Here is a 15,407-nt window from a genome sequence, read left to right as displayed (position 1 = left end):
GTTGTTGGACCCATCTGTACCGCGCTGCATGGTGTCGTGGTTGCAAAGATGGACATCGCCATGGACGTCGGGAGCGAACTTGCGCATCATGCAGCCTATCGCGCACAGTCTGAGTCGTAACACGACGTCCTGAGGTTGCAAAAAAATGTTCAAATGTGTGTGAAATCTTATGGGACTTAACTGCTAAGGCCATCAGTCCCTAAGCTTACACACTACTTAACCTAAATTATCCTAAGGACAAACACGCACACCTATGCCCGAGGGAGGACTCGAACCTCTGCCGGGACCAGCCGCACAGTCCATGACTGCAGCGCCCTAGACCGCTCGGCTAATCCTGCGCGGCCCCGAGGCTGCACGAAAAGCATTATTGAACATGGTGGCGTTGCTGTCAGGTTTCCTCCGAGCCATAATCCGTAGGTAGTGGTCATCCACTGCAATAGTAGCCGTTTGTCGGCCTGAGCGAGGCATGTCATCGACAGTTCCTGTCTCTCTCTGTATCTCCTCCAAGTCCTACAAAAATCGCTTTTGTTCACTCTGAGACGCCTGGACACTTCCCTTGTTCAGAGCCCTTCCTGGCGCAAAGTAACAATGAGGACGCGATGGATCCGCGGTATTGACCGTCTAGGCATGGTTGAACTACAGACAACACCAGCCATCTACCTCCTTTCTGGTGGAAAGACTGGGACTGATTGGCTGTGTGACGCCCTCCGTCTAACAGGCGCTGCTCATGCATGGTTGTTTACATCTTTGGGCTACTTTAGTGACATCTCTGAACAGTCAAAGGGGCTGCGTCTGTGAGACAATATCCACAGTCAATGTCTATCTTCAGGAGTTCTGGGAACCGGGGTGATGCAATACTTTTTTTATGTGTTTATTTTAAAATATGGTTTTGCACAGAGAGTAACTTCACATTCTGCACACCATTAATGTGCCTCTTTGCGAACGCCTGTTCTCGTGCATACTGATCACATCTTTGTTGCTCTTTTCTTTGTTGTGCTTCACAAAAATTCTGGAAAACGTCTAGGTATATAACGACTCACTCCAATTGTTTAAGGTGGTCATCCAATTAGTGATCGAGGTTGTGGAGAGTAAACGATCAACTGTTCCCCAAGACTACTCGTAAATTCCAACTTGCTTTTCTCGCCGACGCGTGTATTGTACAGAACACATACATTGAGGCATGACGATACTTTTGCTGTCTGCTCCTGTCCATTTAGTGGCTTCGCAACAAGGAATCGCTCGTATCTATGCTTCCCATATTCTTGGGGTAATCCACGGCAACGCTTGACTACTGCGTGATGCTACTATTTTAATTTACTTCTTGCAAAGTGTCGTGATTCGAAGTGCAGACTGTCACAAGGTCTCTCGTTTTCCTTCCATTTTATCAGCATTTTGTTTCCGTACGCCTTTACATATTTGCCATTTTTCAGTTTTTCATTAAGTCAAGGAACTCCTTTCTGTTTTACTACATTCGGTGGACATTTCGGTGTTATTACTCATTAGTTCGTCAACAAATTTGGACTACTGTACCCGTTGTCGAAGTAAATACAATAAAGCATTCCGAGCAAATCACGAGGAAGCTCCGAAACAGTTTCAGACGGTATTTGCTCTCCAGTTTAGACTGATATAACTCGTGTCTTTGCCAGAATAAACACTGAAAAACTTAAAACTGTTCGACAGTAAATTTGTCTATCGGGAGGAACCATCTAGATGAGAAGCATTTATTAGTACTGTAACCGCTGCCGGCCCCAAACTCGTCATTACCAGTAGCTACAAGCGATATAATGCTGCGGACGGATATATAGACGGATAGCATATGAGCGGATGCACGATCCGTCCTAGCGACTATGATTTTAATAATAATAAAATATCTAAACGTTTTAATATAATAATAATAATTTGTTTATTGTATTGCTTAATACACTGGTTTAACATAATTTCCAAGAAACTGCAGTACAGAGAAATACATAATTGGAAAATAATTTATTCCAAAAACTGAAATTTGTATGTGTTATGCAGCTGATTCAAGAACTAAGGAAGCGACAAAGTTTTACAATTTTGACATCGTAATTTAAGAAAAACGAATATAAAATTGAAGTATACAGCCATCACTGCAAATTCCCGGTTTCGACATTACCTGTCTTCGGGTCTGTTTCAGTCAATATTTGCAATTAACAAATGTTTTACAAAGATTTTTTGAAGGATATCATCTTCACCCCAGTGATCGTTATAGGTATTTTATTACACTGTTGCAATTTCGGCCTTAGGCAGTTATCAAGTGCTGATATTATGGCTTTAAGCCATGTCAACGTAATGTAAGCTGACACATTTGTATGTCGTTGTCAGAACTGTTAAATACATTCGTGACGTTCTTAGACAGAGCGAGCACACAAATTCAAACATCGTAAAACAACATAATCTGTAAGTTCACATGTTCGTTAACTCATCACTAGTCACACATACATTACGTTGACATGGCTTAAAGTCATAATATCAGCACCTGATAGTGGCCTAAAGCCGAGATTGCAATAGTGTAATAAAAACTTATAACAGACACTGGCGTGAAGATGATGTCCTTCAAAAAAAATTTTATGACTGTGAATCCCAGCTACAACACGCTGTACAAAGAGTATAGAAAACTACAATGATCGACGTCTGAAGGAATCAAGCTGCCCAAGCAAGACGGCTCTTGCCTTACAGCATAAACGAAGAGAACAAAACTAAATAGCTAAAAAATGTAAAAAAACAGAAATTTATTGTAATTGTAAATGCTTAAATTAATTTTTAGGCCATAAAGCTTCGATTAGCTAGTATTTTTACACTTCCATTTTTGTAATGTTTATACGTACTTGTAAAACCTAAACGAATATTCAGTTAAAATTTTTATGTAAATTCATGTGTTTTTTAGATAAATGCTTATTCTAAGAAAAATTCATTACTCAGTATACTAGATCTTATAAAACATGCCAGCTATTTGCATATTTATGAATATACACTGAAGCACGAAAGAAACTGGTATAGGCATGCGTATTCAGATAGAGATATGTAAACAGGCAGAATACGGCGCTGCGGTCGGCAAGCTTGTGTAAGACAACAAGTGTCTGGCGCAATTGTTCTACCGGTTACAAGTGTTGGCAGGTTATCAAGATTTAATAAGTTTGAACATGGTGTTATAGTCAACGCACGAGCGATGGGACTCAGCATCCCTGAGGTAGCGATGAAGTAGGGATTTTCCTCTAAGACCATTTCACGAGTGTACCGTGAATATCACGAATCCGGTAAACATCATATCTCCGACATCGCTGTGGCCGGAAAAAGATCCTGCAACAACGGTACCAATGACGACTGAAGAGAATCGTTCAACGTGAAGTGCAACTCTTCCGCAAATTGCTGCAGATTTCAGTGTTGAGCTATCTACAAGTGTCAGTGTGCGAACCATTGAAAGAAACATCAGCGATATGGGCTTTCCGAGCCGAAGGCTCACTCGCGTACCGTTGATGACCTCACGACATAAAGCTTTAGGCGTCGGCTGGGCCCGTCAGCACCGACACTGGAACGTTGATGACTGGAAACATGTTGCCTGGTCGAACGAGTCTCGTCTCAAATTGTATCGAGCGGATGGACGTGTACGGGCATGGAGACAACCTCATGAATCCATGGACCCTCCATGTCAGCAGGGGGTTGTTCAAGCTGATGAAGGCTCTGAAATGCAGTGGGATGTGTGCAGCCGGAATGATATGGGACTCCTGATACGTCTAAATATGACTCTGACAGATCCTGTCGTATCACCTACGTCCAATCATGCCCATTACGCATTCCGACGGACTTGGACAATTCCAGCAGGACAATGTGATACCCCAGACGTTCAGAATTGTTACAGAGTGGCTTCATGAACTCTCTTCTGAATTTAAACACTTCCGCTGGCCACCAAACTACCCAGACATGAACATTATTGAGCACATCTGGGATGCCTTGTAACGTGCTGTTCAGAAGAGATCTCCACCCGCTCGTACTCTAACTTATTTATGGGCAGCCCTGCAGGATAAATGGTGTCAGTTGCCTCCAGCACTACTTCAGACATTAGTCGAGTCCATGCCTTGCCGTGCTGCAGCACTTCTGTGCGCTCGCGGGGCCCCTATATGATATTAGGCAGGTGTACCAGTTTCTTTGGCTCTTCAGTGTACAGTGAAGGCAATGCCATCCATTTCCACTTCTAAACTGTGACGTGTACATGCCGTACAGTGAACCTTGACGATAGGATACATTTAGTATCGAACTCGTATATTTGCACATCGTACTTGCATTACACATGGAGGCTATACAAATGTGAGTTGTCTTTTATGTTTGTTGTACTGCAGTTGTTAATTATATAGTGCCATAACGGATCTGAATTTGACTAAAGCCGAAACCGATGGTCAGAGTAACGTCAACAGACGATCAACAACTGAAAATAGTTGCATTAAAAATCTTACTGCTATTTTTTGTTAGGTTAGGGTCTTTCCCCTTCCGTCCTGTCGTTCACAGCTTACTGTGGCTTACAGGTTCCACCTGTGGACCCAAGCAACGTGTTGGGTTTGTTACTGGTAGCAGGTAAGGTGAAGGCTGTGGGTATTCGCCTATAACTGACCTCTGGGGTGTTACGTGTAGGCGGTCATCTGCACACTCCCCCAGGTGAGGTGGCCCTCACGCAATCATCTGCAATGTATTCTGCGATATATATAGCACGTAATATTTTAGAGTCCTTACTATTTTCGAGACTCCGAAAGTTGAATGGAAAAGAATAAAATACTACAAATGTAAGTAAAAGTTTCTTTTTTTCGTAGGGATGGGGGGATGTGGGGGGGGGGGGGGGAGGGAGTGGTTGAATGGGTGTCACGACCAGGATGCCAGTTAACACCGTGAGCGGAAACTAGACTTGTTATCAAACATTTGTATCTGCACTTTTACTCCACCAATCACCTTATGATGTGTGGCGGAGGGAATTTCGTGTACCGCAGTCAGTTCCCCACTTTCCCTTTCCAGTCGCGAATGGTTCTCGGAAAGGAGGATTGCCGGCAAGCCTGTGTGGGCTCCTATCTCCGCAGATTTACATTCATTGTCTTTTCGGAAGATATGCGTAGGAGGAAGTAATACAGTGTTTGACTCTTCTAGGAACGTACGCTCTCGGAACTTGAGCTAAAAACCACACCGTGATGCAAAAAGCCTCTCTTGTAGTGTCTGCCGCTGGAGTTGGCTGATCATCTTGGTGACGCTTTCGTGTTTACTAAACGAAGCTGTAACGAAACGTGCTGTTCTTCTTTGGATCTTCTCTATTGCCCTATCAATCCTGTCTGGTACGGATTCCATACTGACGAGCAATATTCAGGTATTGGTCGAACGAGTATTTCGTAAGATGCTTCCTTTGATGACAAATTACATTTTCCACGGATTCTGTGGTGTCACCGCCAGACACCACACTTGTTAGGTGGTAGCCTTTAAATCGGCCGCGGTCCGTTAGTGTACGTCGGACCCGCGTGTCGCCACTATCAGAGATTGCAGACCGAGCGCTGCCACACGGCAGGTCTAGAGAGACTTCCTAGCACTCGCCCCAGTTGGACAACCGACTTTGCTAGCGATGGTTCCACTGACAAAATACGCTCTCATTTGCCGAGACGATAGTTAGCATAGCCTTCAGCTACGTCATTTGCTACGACCTAGCAAGGCGCCATTACCAGTTACTATTGATATTACGAATAATATACAGTCAAGAGCGACGCTCATCATTAATGGATTAAAGTTAAGTATTCCACCAGCTACGTCCGTTTTTTCTAAATTCTAATTTCCTAGTCCTGTTCCAGACCTCACGCCAGCCTGCGTGAGCTAAAACGGGTGCCTTTCGGCTTCCTCTAGTAACGGTGTTGGCTCTCTTGCCAACCCACAACAGATTCTTCCAATAAATCTCAGTCTGACATCTGCCTTACGTGAGATTAATTTTATCTGGTCGCTTCTCTTCAATTCGTTCCGCACGCACACACTACATAAGTGCATCCAATGATTGTTCTGCAACTGCATAACAATACAATAATGGGTCTTCCTGTCTACGTATACGCAACATGTTGCGTTTTCCCAATAAAGGTTACGTTTTCCCAAGCAGTGTCTCCGCAGTCAATACGTATGACATTGTAACTTTGTTGCTACGGTATCTGAGACACATACAGATTACGAAGATGTGCTTAGCTCTGCTCACTGACGTGTTTTCTCAAGAAACACGCACACACACACACACACACACACACACACACACACACACACACAAACAAAATTGTAATAGATTCAGTAATCAAAGAGAACATCCCGAAAAAGTCCAAACTAGGAGATATAGAACAGTGCACCGCCAGCAAGCGTTGGGAGTGCAGATGGCCTTCATGTTTGTATCCACTTATACATCTATGCCGACGTACATACTCCGAAAACCACTATACAGCGCACGGCAGGAGGCACAGCGCATAAATTCTACAGATTATACGTCCTGTTCCATAACCGTTTTGAGTGACGTAATAATCCCTCCGTAAGTGCCCTAATCTCCATCTTATTCTCGTGGCCCTACGCGGGAAACATCCAGTCAGAACAAAAGCTTTCGAGACTGAATTAATAAAAAATAGAGACACGTCCAGATGGTCGTTTTAATGCTTCAGGTTTTCTACATAGTCTCCCCCAATTACACAACCATCTGAAACTGTCAGACTAGTCTTCTTTGGGATACTGTTACCTGCGAGTCATACTGGCTTGAATATAGATTATGTTGGTGACCCTTCATGTGAATTTCTGCACTGTGTTGTTCTGTGTTAGGTTCATATTGATAACCCAAGAATCGCCACCTACGATAATTTTTTCCCAGAAAAGAACGGTTCGCTTTTGCCATTTCGATCAGGTCGCGGCAGGTGTCCACGCTTTGTTTGTGCTCGAGAGATAAGGTGTGGGGGGCGAAATTTGCACACACTTTTCTCTTCCTCAAAACATCCTGCAAAATGTCTTGAACACTTGATATACACATATTACTCCATCGCAATTTGTCGCACCACGCCAGAGGCACACTACAGCTGCAAGTTCATCACTACTTAGAGCTCCCTGCTCATAACTCACTTGTCTAATGCATATCTGTCGTTTACAGTTGTTAGTTCTAGCTGCCACTGCAGTTAACTGTGGTGATGTCCCTAGCAATAAAATAACTCTCGAAATTTTTTGGATGGACGGCATACAATGGAAATAAATGCTCGCACTGTCTGTCTCGAACACTTGTTTACCCAGCTGGGTTCCGCCAGGATTACGTCGCTTTAAAAAAAAAAAAAAAAAAAGGTTCCCATTTAAGCTCCTGGAGCACCTCTACTGCACTTTCGTAAGGGCTGTCTCTGAATTAGATACGTGTTGTGAAGCTTTAACGGAATCCATATGATTTCTCATTTTATTAATATTTATCTTGGTTATACTTATAAGTTTGCATGCTGTATAAAGATGTTAATCAGTCACGCCCAAGGAGATTAATTCGTTATATGTAATATCCGAGATTAATCCGTAAACGAGACAGAGACAGCTAACATTCTGAGAGACAATAAGACACTGGGAGACATGTGTTGGAAAGAATTCAGCAGCGCGATTGACGTCTTATGCTTTTTAGAGGAGTTTGAAACCATGTGACCTTGTAGTAAAAAATCTGTGATGAGTTAAAAAAATTCAAATGTTGTGCATCGAATGAAAATAATTGCTTTGGTTGAAGCGATAGGAGCACCAACTGTTGTAAAGCTATTATGAGGGCGTGATTTCATAACTTAGGTGTCTTTTGTGACATAAATTCTCAGACACAGTTTATAAAATTTCAGTGTCTGTGCGCGTACCAGCAAAGTCAATGCGTCTGTCTTTTTACTTTGTACAGAAAAATTCCCATTCGTACTCCGAACTATGATTCTGTTAGAGTATTTTTCAGTTCAGCAAAATTGTTCGGGGAAGTTGGAGTAATGCAGATAACTTGGAATAACAACTGACATTTATCGGCTATTCGAATTAAAGAAGCCGAATAACACTGTTTGACAGCATATCGACAATTAGAGATCATTATATGCAGATAGCAGTACAGCGACGAAGGCGTTTACCCTAGAAGGTAACGTCGTTGATCTTGTCGTCGTTTAAACAAAACTAATACAACCACAGTATATCAAAAGCAAACAAACAAATTGAAATGCAGAACCGAGTTGTCATAATGGTCCAAGACAGTTTTGAACTCAGAAAAATATTCTTTCACTACTCAATTTTAATATAACAGCAGTTCTCACAGTTGTGATTGCGTGGGTCTTTTATTTGATAACAATAGTAGACGAAGATATATCATCATCACATCTACAGCGACACGCACACACATACCCTAAACATATAAACAATTTTTATCCGGAACAATGGAGAACAATGTCCCAGAAATATTTAAAATACTTCGAATCCTCGGGTTCCAGCTAACCTTTAAGAGCGGTTTTCCTAGGTTGTCAGATAAATGTCGGAACTGGTAAAGCGCTCCCAATTGTTCTCAACTGCTAAATCCCTCGGCCCCATTACCAGCTTGCCTCGTATTGGCTAAAAAGAGCCGCGACTCTTTAATACGCCATATGTACACTGAAGCGCGGAGAACACTGGTATAGGCATGCGTATTCAAATACAGAGATGTGGAAACAGAAAGAATACGGCGCGGCGGGCGGCATCGCCTATATAAGACGAAAAGTGTCTGGCACAGTTGTTACATCGGTTACTGCTGCTACAATGGCACGTTATCACGATTTTAGTGAGTTTGAATGTGGTGTTATAGTCGACGCACGAACGATGGGACACAGCATCCCTGAGGTAGCGATGAAGTAGGGATTTTCCCGTACGACCAATTCACGAGTGGATCGTGATTATAAGGAATATGATAAAACGTCAAATCTCCAACATCTCTGCGACCGGAAAAATATCCTGCAAGAACGTGACCAACGACGACTGAAGAGAATCGTTCAACGTGACATAAGTGCAACCATTTCGCAAACTGCTGCAGATTTCGGTACGTGGCCATGAACAAGTGTCAGCGTGCGAGCTATTCCACGAAACATCATCGATATGGGCTTTCGGAACCAAAGGCCCACTCGTGTACCCTTGATGACTGAACGACACAAAGCTTTACGCCTCGCCTGGGCCTCAACACCGAAACTGGACTGTTGATGACTGAAAACATGCTGCCTGGTCGGACGAGTCTCGATTCAAATTGTATCGCGCGCATGGACGTGTAAGGGTATGGTGACAACCTCCTCTATCCATGGACCATGCATATCAGGAGGGGACTGTTCAAGCTCGTAGAGGATCGGTAATGGTGTGGGGCGTGTGCAATTGGATATGGGATCCCTGAATACGTCTAGATACGACTCTGACAGGTGACACCTACGTAAGCTTCCTGTCTAATAACCTACATCCATTCATGTACATTGTGCATTCCGACGGATTTGGGCAATGCCAGCAGGACAATGTGACACCCCACACGTCAGAGTGGCTCCAGGAACACTCTCTTGAGTTTAAACACTTTCGCTGGCCACCACACTCCCCAGACATGAACATTACTGAGCACATATGTGATGCCTTGCAACGTGCTGTTCAGAAGAGATCTCCATCCCCTCGTACTTTTACGGATTTGTGGACAGCTCTGAAGGATTCATCGTGTCAGTTCCCTCCAGCACTATTTCAGACATTAGTCGAGTCCATACCACATCGTGTTGCAGCACTTTTTCGTGCTTGCGGGAGCCCTACATGATATTAGGCAGGAAGGCCTCGTAGCTTACCTTTTTAGAAGGTGTTATTGAACTAGCTAACGTAATTTTGAGAAACAAGATAAAGTTACTCAGTTGTATTTAACTGCAGATATCCTGTAGCAAACTCCACAGAACGTTTTGCACTGGATTTCATTTATTGGAAATGTTTTGTTATTAGGGTGTACACTTCGAATTCAGTTTATTTTCAAGCTGTCCAAATTAGTCTTCTTACTACAACTTTCGTGAAGTTCCAAATACCATAAACGTAAAACAAAAATTTGTGTGAATCATACATACCAATCATCTGCGACTAAACATGAATGGCGGTTCAAAAACCTTTCTTAGCAGTTGACCCAAGATAGACAGAGAGAGAGAGAGAGAGAGAGAGAGAGAGAGAGAGAGAGAGAGAGAGGGATGGAGGGAGGGAGGGAAGAGGGGAGGGAGGGAGGGAGCGAGGGGGCGAGGGGGGAGGGGGGGGGGGGAGAGGGAGAGGGAGAGAGAACAATGCACGACGCAGATCCTGACACTAAGCTTTTGTAAAAGCGAAATATTATTACTTCCAGGTGGTCGAACAGTCAGTGAAGCCGATCACTTTAAATTACTGGGACTGAGGACAGATTTTGCAGGAAATTAAATGCTGCTATTTTCTCTATGAGAATAATCTTCAGTATCTCTAACACTGAAATGCGAAGACTTGTTTACGTCGCTTATTTTCACTCTATTATTTCCTATGGTACCATATTCTGGGCCAACTTTGTGGGCTCGCCAAGAATTTTTTTTTTTTTTTGCACAGAAAAGCTTTGCTAGCAGATATGCGGTGTCAGCTCGTGAACTTCGTGTAGACCACTGTTCAAGTGTCTCGAAACTTTATCTCTGCCAACCCTGTTCATATATAGCATTATGGGATATGCTGTTGACAATATTGACTCAATGTGAAGAAACTGTAACATCCATTCAGTGAACAAGAGGCGGTAAAACCAATTGCACTTGGATGAAAATTCCTTAGGCAAGTACTGAAAAGTGTGCCGTATTCGGCAGTTTTAATAGTAAATAGGGTTCTATCAAAAGTGAAAATAATTGAGTCATAGATCAGGACCCTTCGAATTTAAGTTCAGAGGTTTCTTTGTGGCACTCTCCTATCCAATACATGTACATCTATACTCTATGAACCACTATGAATAGCAAAGCAGAAGGTACTTCCCACAGTACCAGTTATTACAGCTCCTTCCCATCCTATTCGCGTATGGAACGCGGGAAAAATCATTACAACTGACTCAACGCGCTGTAATTAGTCGAATCTTGTTTTTCGATCCCTATTGGAGTGATAGTAGCGGTTTGTAGTATATTCCTAGATTCGCCATTTAAAACACGATGTCAAAATTTTAAAAGTAGATTTTCCAGGAATAGTTTGCGTTTATCTTCAAGTGTCTCTCATTTCAGTTCTTCCAGCAGCTTCGTGACGCTCTCTCAAGGTTTAAACAAACCTGTGACCATTCGTGCTGTTCTTTCTTATGTAAGTTCATCATACCCTCTTACTCAAATTGGCTACGGGTCCAATACACTTCAATAATACTTTACGATGGGTCACACGATGTTTCGTACACAATCTTCTTTGTAGACTGATTGCATTTCCCTAGTACTCTACCAATGAACCGCAGTTTGCCACCTGCATAATTTACGACTCTATGTGATCGTCGCATTTCATATCGTTACACTCAGATATATGCATGGGTTGACCAATTCTAACTGTGACTCATTGGTAGTATAATCATTGGGATACTACGATTTTATCGTTTTGTGAAGTGCATAATTTTACATTTCTCAACATTTAAAGCAAGTTGCCAATCTCTGCACCACTCGGAAATCCTATCACGATCTGACTAAATATTTGTACAACTTGTTTCTGACAGTACGTCATTATATATAACTGCAACATCTGTAAACAGTCTGAGTTCGTTATTAATATTGTCTGCAAGGTAATTAATATACACTATGTTATCAAAAGTATGCGGACACCTAGCTGAAAATGACTTAGAAGTTTGTGGCCCCCTCCGTCGGTAATGCTGGAATTCAATATGGTGTTGCCCCACCTTTAGCCTTGAGGACAGCTTCCACTCTCGAAGGCGTACGTTCAATCAGGTGCTGGAAGGTTTCTTGGGAAGTGGTAGCCCATTCTTCACGGAGTGCTGCACTGTGGAGAGGTATCGATGTCGGTCGGCGAGACCTGGCACGAAGCTGGCGTTCCAAAACATCCCAAAGGTGTTCTATAGGATTCAGGTCAGGACTCTGCGCAGGTCAGTCCATCACTGGGGTGTTATTGTCGTGTAACCGTCACAGGCCGTGCATTATTAACAGTTGCTCGATAGTGTTGAAAGATGCAATCGCCATCCCCAAATTGTTGTTCAACAGTAGGAAGCAAGAAGGTTCTTAAAACACCAGTGTAGGTCTACGCTGCGATAGTGCCACGCAAAACAACAAGGGGTGCAAGCCCCCTCCATGAAAAACACGACCACACCATAAAACCACTGCCTCCGAATTTTACTGTTGGCACTACACACGCTGACAGATGACGTTCACCGTGCATTCGCCTTACCGAAACCCTGCCATCGGATCGCCACATTGTGTACCGTGATTCGTCACTCCACACAATGTTTTTTTCCGCTGTTCAATCGTCCAGTGTATACGCTCTTTACACAAAGTGAGGCGTCGTTTGCCATTAACCGGCGTGATATGTGGCTTATGAGCAGCCGCTCGACCGTGAAATCCAAGTTTTCTCACCTCCCGCCTAACTGTCATAGTACTTGCAGTGGATCCTGATGCAGTTTGTAATTGTGTGTGGCGGTCTGGATAGATGTTTGCCTATTAAACATTACGATCTTCTTCAATTGTCTGCGGTCTCTTTCAGTCAACAGACGAGGTCGGCCTGTACACTTTTGTGCTGTATGTGTCCCTTCACATTTCCACTTCACTATCACATCAGAAACAGTGGACCCAGGGTTATTTAGGAGTGTGGAAACTCGTGTACAGACATTATGAGACAAGTGAAAACAAATCACCTGACCACGTTCGAAGTACGTGAGTTCTGCAGAGCGCCCGATTCAGCTCTCTCACGATGACTACTGACGTCACTGCTTTGGAGTACCTGGCAGTAGGTTGCAGCACAATGCACCTAATACTAAAAACGTATGTTTTTGGGGGTGTCCGGATACTTTTGATCAAATAGTGTAGAACAGACAGCAAGGGCCCGAGTAAACATCCGTGAGGCACACCTGAAATTACTCGTACATCTGTTGATGACTCTTCTGTAGAGGTTATCTTCGCAGTAGTTGAGAACTTCTGTCTGTGTTATTCGTTAGTTTGCCCACTCATGATTTTTTCGCGTTTTATTAATTCTTTAGTTTCTTTCGTTCACAAATTTTCTAACCAGCGTTCTGTAAACTGTGTGGTGACTCGTCCCATGAGCAAGTTGCTTTGGCTCGCACGCTCTACCGAGTCCTCGTAAATAAATAAATAACATCATAAAAAAGATATAGGTGTACCTAACAGTAGGAGCATCGGCTGAAAGATACACTGACTGACACTAATAAAGAGAACGGGGCCTTCTGCCTGTAGCTAAACAAACATTGCAAACAAAACGACCTCTCGCCGATGCAGAATTCGAACGTTGACGCGGTGCCAAGCCGGCCAGGTGACGTCACCTAGGGCGCGGCTGCCATTGGCGGAGCCGTTGACCAATGGGCTGCGGCGGCGGTCCCGCGCCGGAGCGGGTCCTCCGCGGCCCGCGGCCCGAGGCCGGTTCTCCAGTTGGAAGCTCGACGCAGCAGAAAGCAGTCGAGGGCGGAGAGCGAGCAAGTGTACATTCTGTGTAGGAGTGAAGTGTCAAACGGAGTGCGCTTTGTGATTACGCTAGCAATGGGTATAGCAAGGTAAGTCGCCGGTACGCCGGCGATGGCCGTGCCGCTCTCTCCGACTTTTCCGTACAGACGTACCTCTGGTGCGGACCAAATGTATTTCGAGATTTCAGTTATTCCAGGTAGACACCGCACTAATTGATCGGCGCAAAGATTTTTATCCTCTTTACTGATGAGGAAATTCGACACTTGCCATCCTTTTCGACAAGATTGAGCAAAGAGTATACTTGTTGTTCAGACACAAATAGATTTCGAACTACACCTTCATAAAACGTTGACGAACAGATTTTATATGAATAGCAAGTGGTGCCGAAAAATCTTCGTTATTGTCACTACTTCTAGTAAGCCAGTCCGCGAAGAGACACTCTGGTTTGGCGTTACGGAGAACGCACAGTAGATGAAATTGCAGGTTTCGACGCCGGTCGCCCGCGCACTGGCAGACAGGGACGCCTCGTTATCTATGCGTACCTGACGCCGTAACGGAAATTTTAAACAGGTTAGCTTGTCGCCCTACCGGCACGTGAGGTTTATAACAACTCGTCAAAAAAATAACTGTTTTCTCACAGAAAGAACTGCTGTTTGTACCGCTCCCTATACAGTTTTTGATATAAAAGCATTTAATTAGCAGAAATGAGTTTGGTTTCATTTGTAACATAAAACTGAAAAAGCCCGCACACTTTTTGGGGAGGCAGAAGCACCCTCTGCACTGGCGCCTTACAACGGAGACGCAAGGTGAGGACGTTTTAAAACTATTACATTCGTCATAAAGTAAATAAAGTACTACGAACAGAAGATGTTAAATAATGTACCACGCTTCAGTAGATCAGCTGAAACGTGTCTCAGCTCTCGCGCGTATACTCTTTTATCACATCGCTCGTTGAATGGTAAGCGACATCTCTTCAGAATTCGTGAGAGATGAATGTTGCAGGCCAAAACATTTATACACTACGTAGGCACTATACCGGGATAGGGCATGAAAATGTCTTGGGCTAAAAGTTACAAAGAATGTCTATAAATAATACCGTGCTGACGGCTTTCGCAGTTTACACTGTCAATGCTGCGAAGTTGTAACCGCGCCCTCGGACGTTCAGCGAGCAGTGTAAGTATCTTCAACTTAACATATTTAAGCGGAGCACACCCCTACAGCCACAATGCTGCTCGCGTAATCTGAAGTCAATTTTCCGCCTACCGCTATAAATTCTAGCATTTAAATAACGTACAGGTGGTCTCAGTGCAAAGTCTGAAAGCTACAGTACTTTTGGAGGTAATATTGCTTCCCATTGGAGTGATCTAACCAGTTATAGGGTCATCTATAGTTTAAAGTGGGATCCGAACCACGTTGCAGTATGACATTTTTCACATAAAACACCGATATATGAATCTGGCTTCGATTCTTCGAGTAATAACAATTCTGTCAGAGTACCTCGTTGATTCCAGAGCTGAGGAAGTTAACAATCTTATAACATTGATTCTTATATTATTCCCTTGCATGTGGACTATTAAAAACGCAACCGGTATCGGAAAATACAACAACTGGTCTTCAAAGAGGCTCCGCGTCGTGTTTACTGTTAATTATGTTACTGGTTTTACCTAGCATGGTGGTGGGCGGGGTGTAAACGTTTATTCTTCACTCACACTTTTTTTAAATTTATTTTTCTCCTCTGGAAATACGTGGAGATGGAAGTCTTCGACGCTTATA

At 43.5% G+C, this 15,407-nt stretch overlaps 1 protein-coding gene across 1 annotated transcript in view; it reads left to right on the top strand.

Annotated features, from left to right (window-relative positions):
• The first annotated feature begins 13,605 nt into the window (after positions 1 to 13,605).
• The window catches only part of LOC124615862 (protein unzipped), a 108,295-nt gene continuing 106,493 nt past the window's right edge, over positions 13,606 to 15,407 (top strand). The window contains exon 1 of the mRNA XM_047144020.1: positions 13,606 to 13,723. Within this exon, the coding sequence (XP_046999976.1) occupies positions 13,710 to 13,723 (14 nt within the window). The 5' untranslated portion in view covers positions 13,606 to 13,709. The remainder of the gene's footprint in view (positions 13,724 to 15,407) is intronic.

Source organism: Schistocerca americana, chromosome 5, assembly GCF_021461395.2.
Source record: "Schistocerca americana isolate TAMUIC-IGC-003095 chromosome 5, iqSchAmer2.1, whole genome shotgun sequence".
NCBI lineage: Eukaryota > Metazoa > Arthropoda > Insecta > Orthoptera > Acrididae > Schistocerca > Schistocerca americana.
The sequence above is the reverse complement of the archived record's forward strand: the minus strand, read 5'-3'. Positions and strand labels throughout refer to the sequence as shown.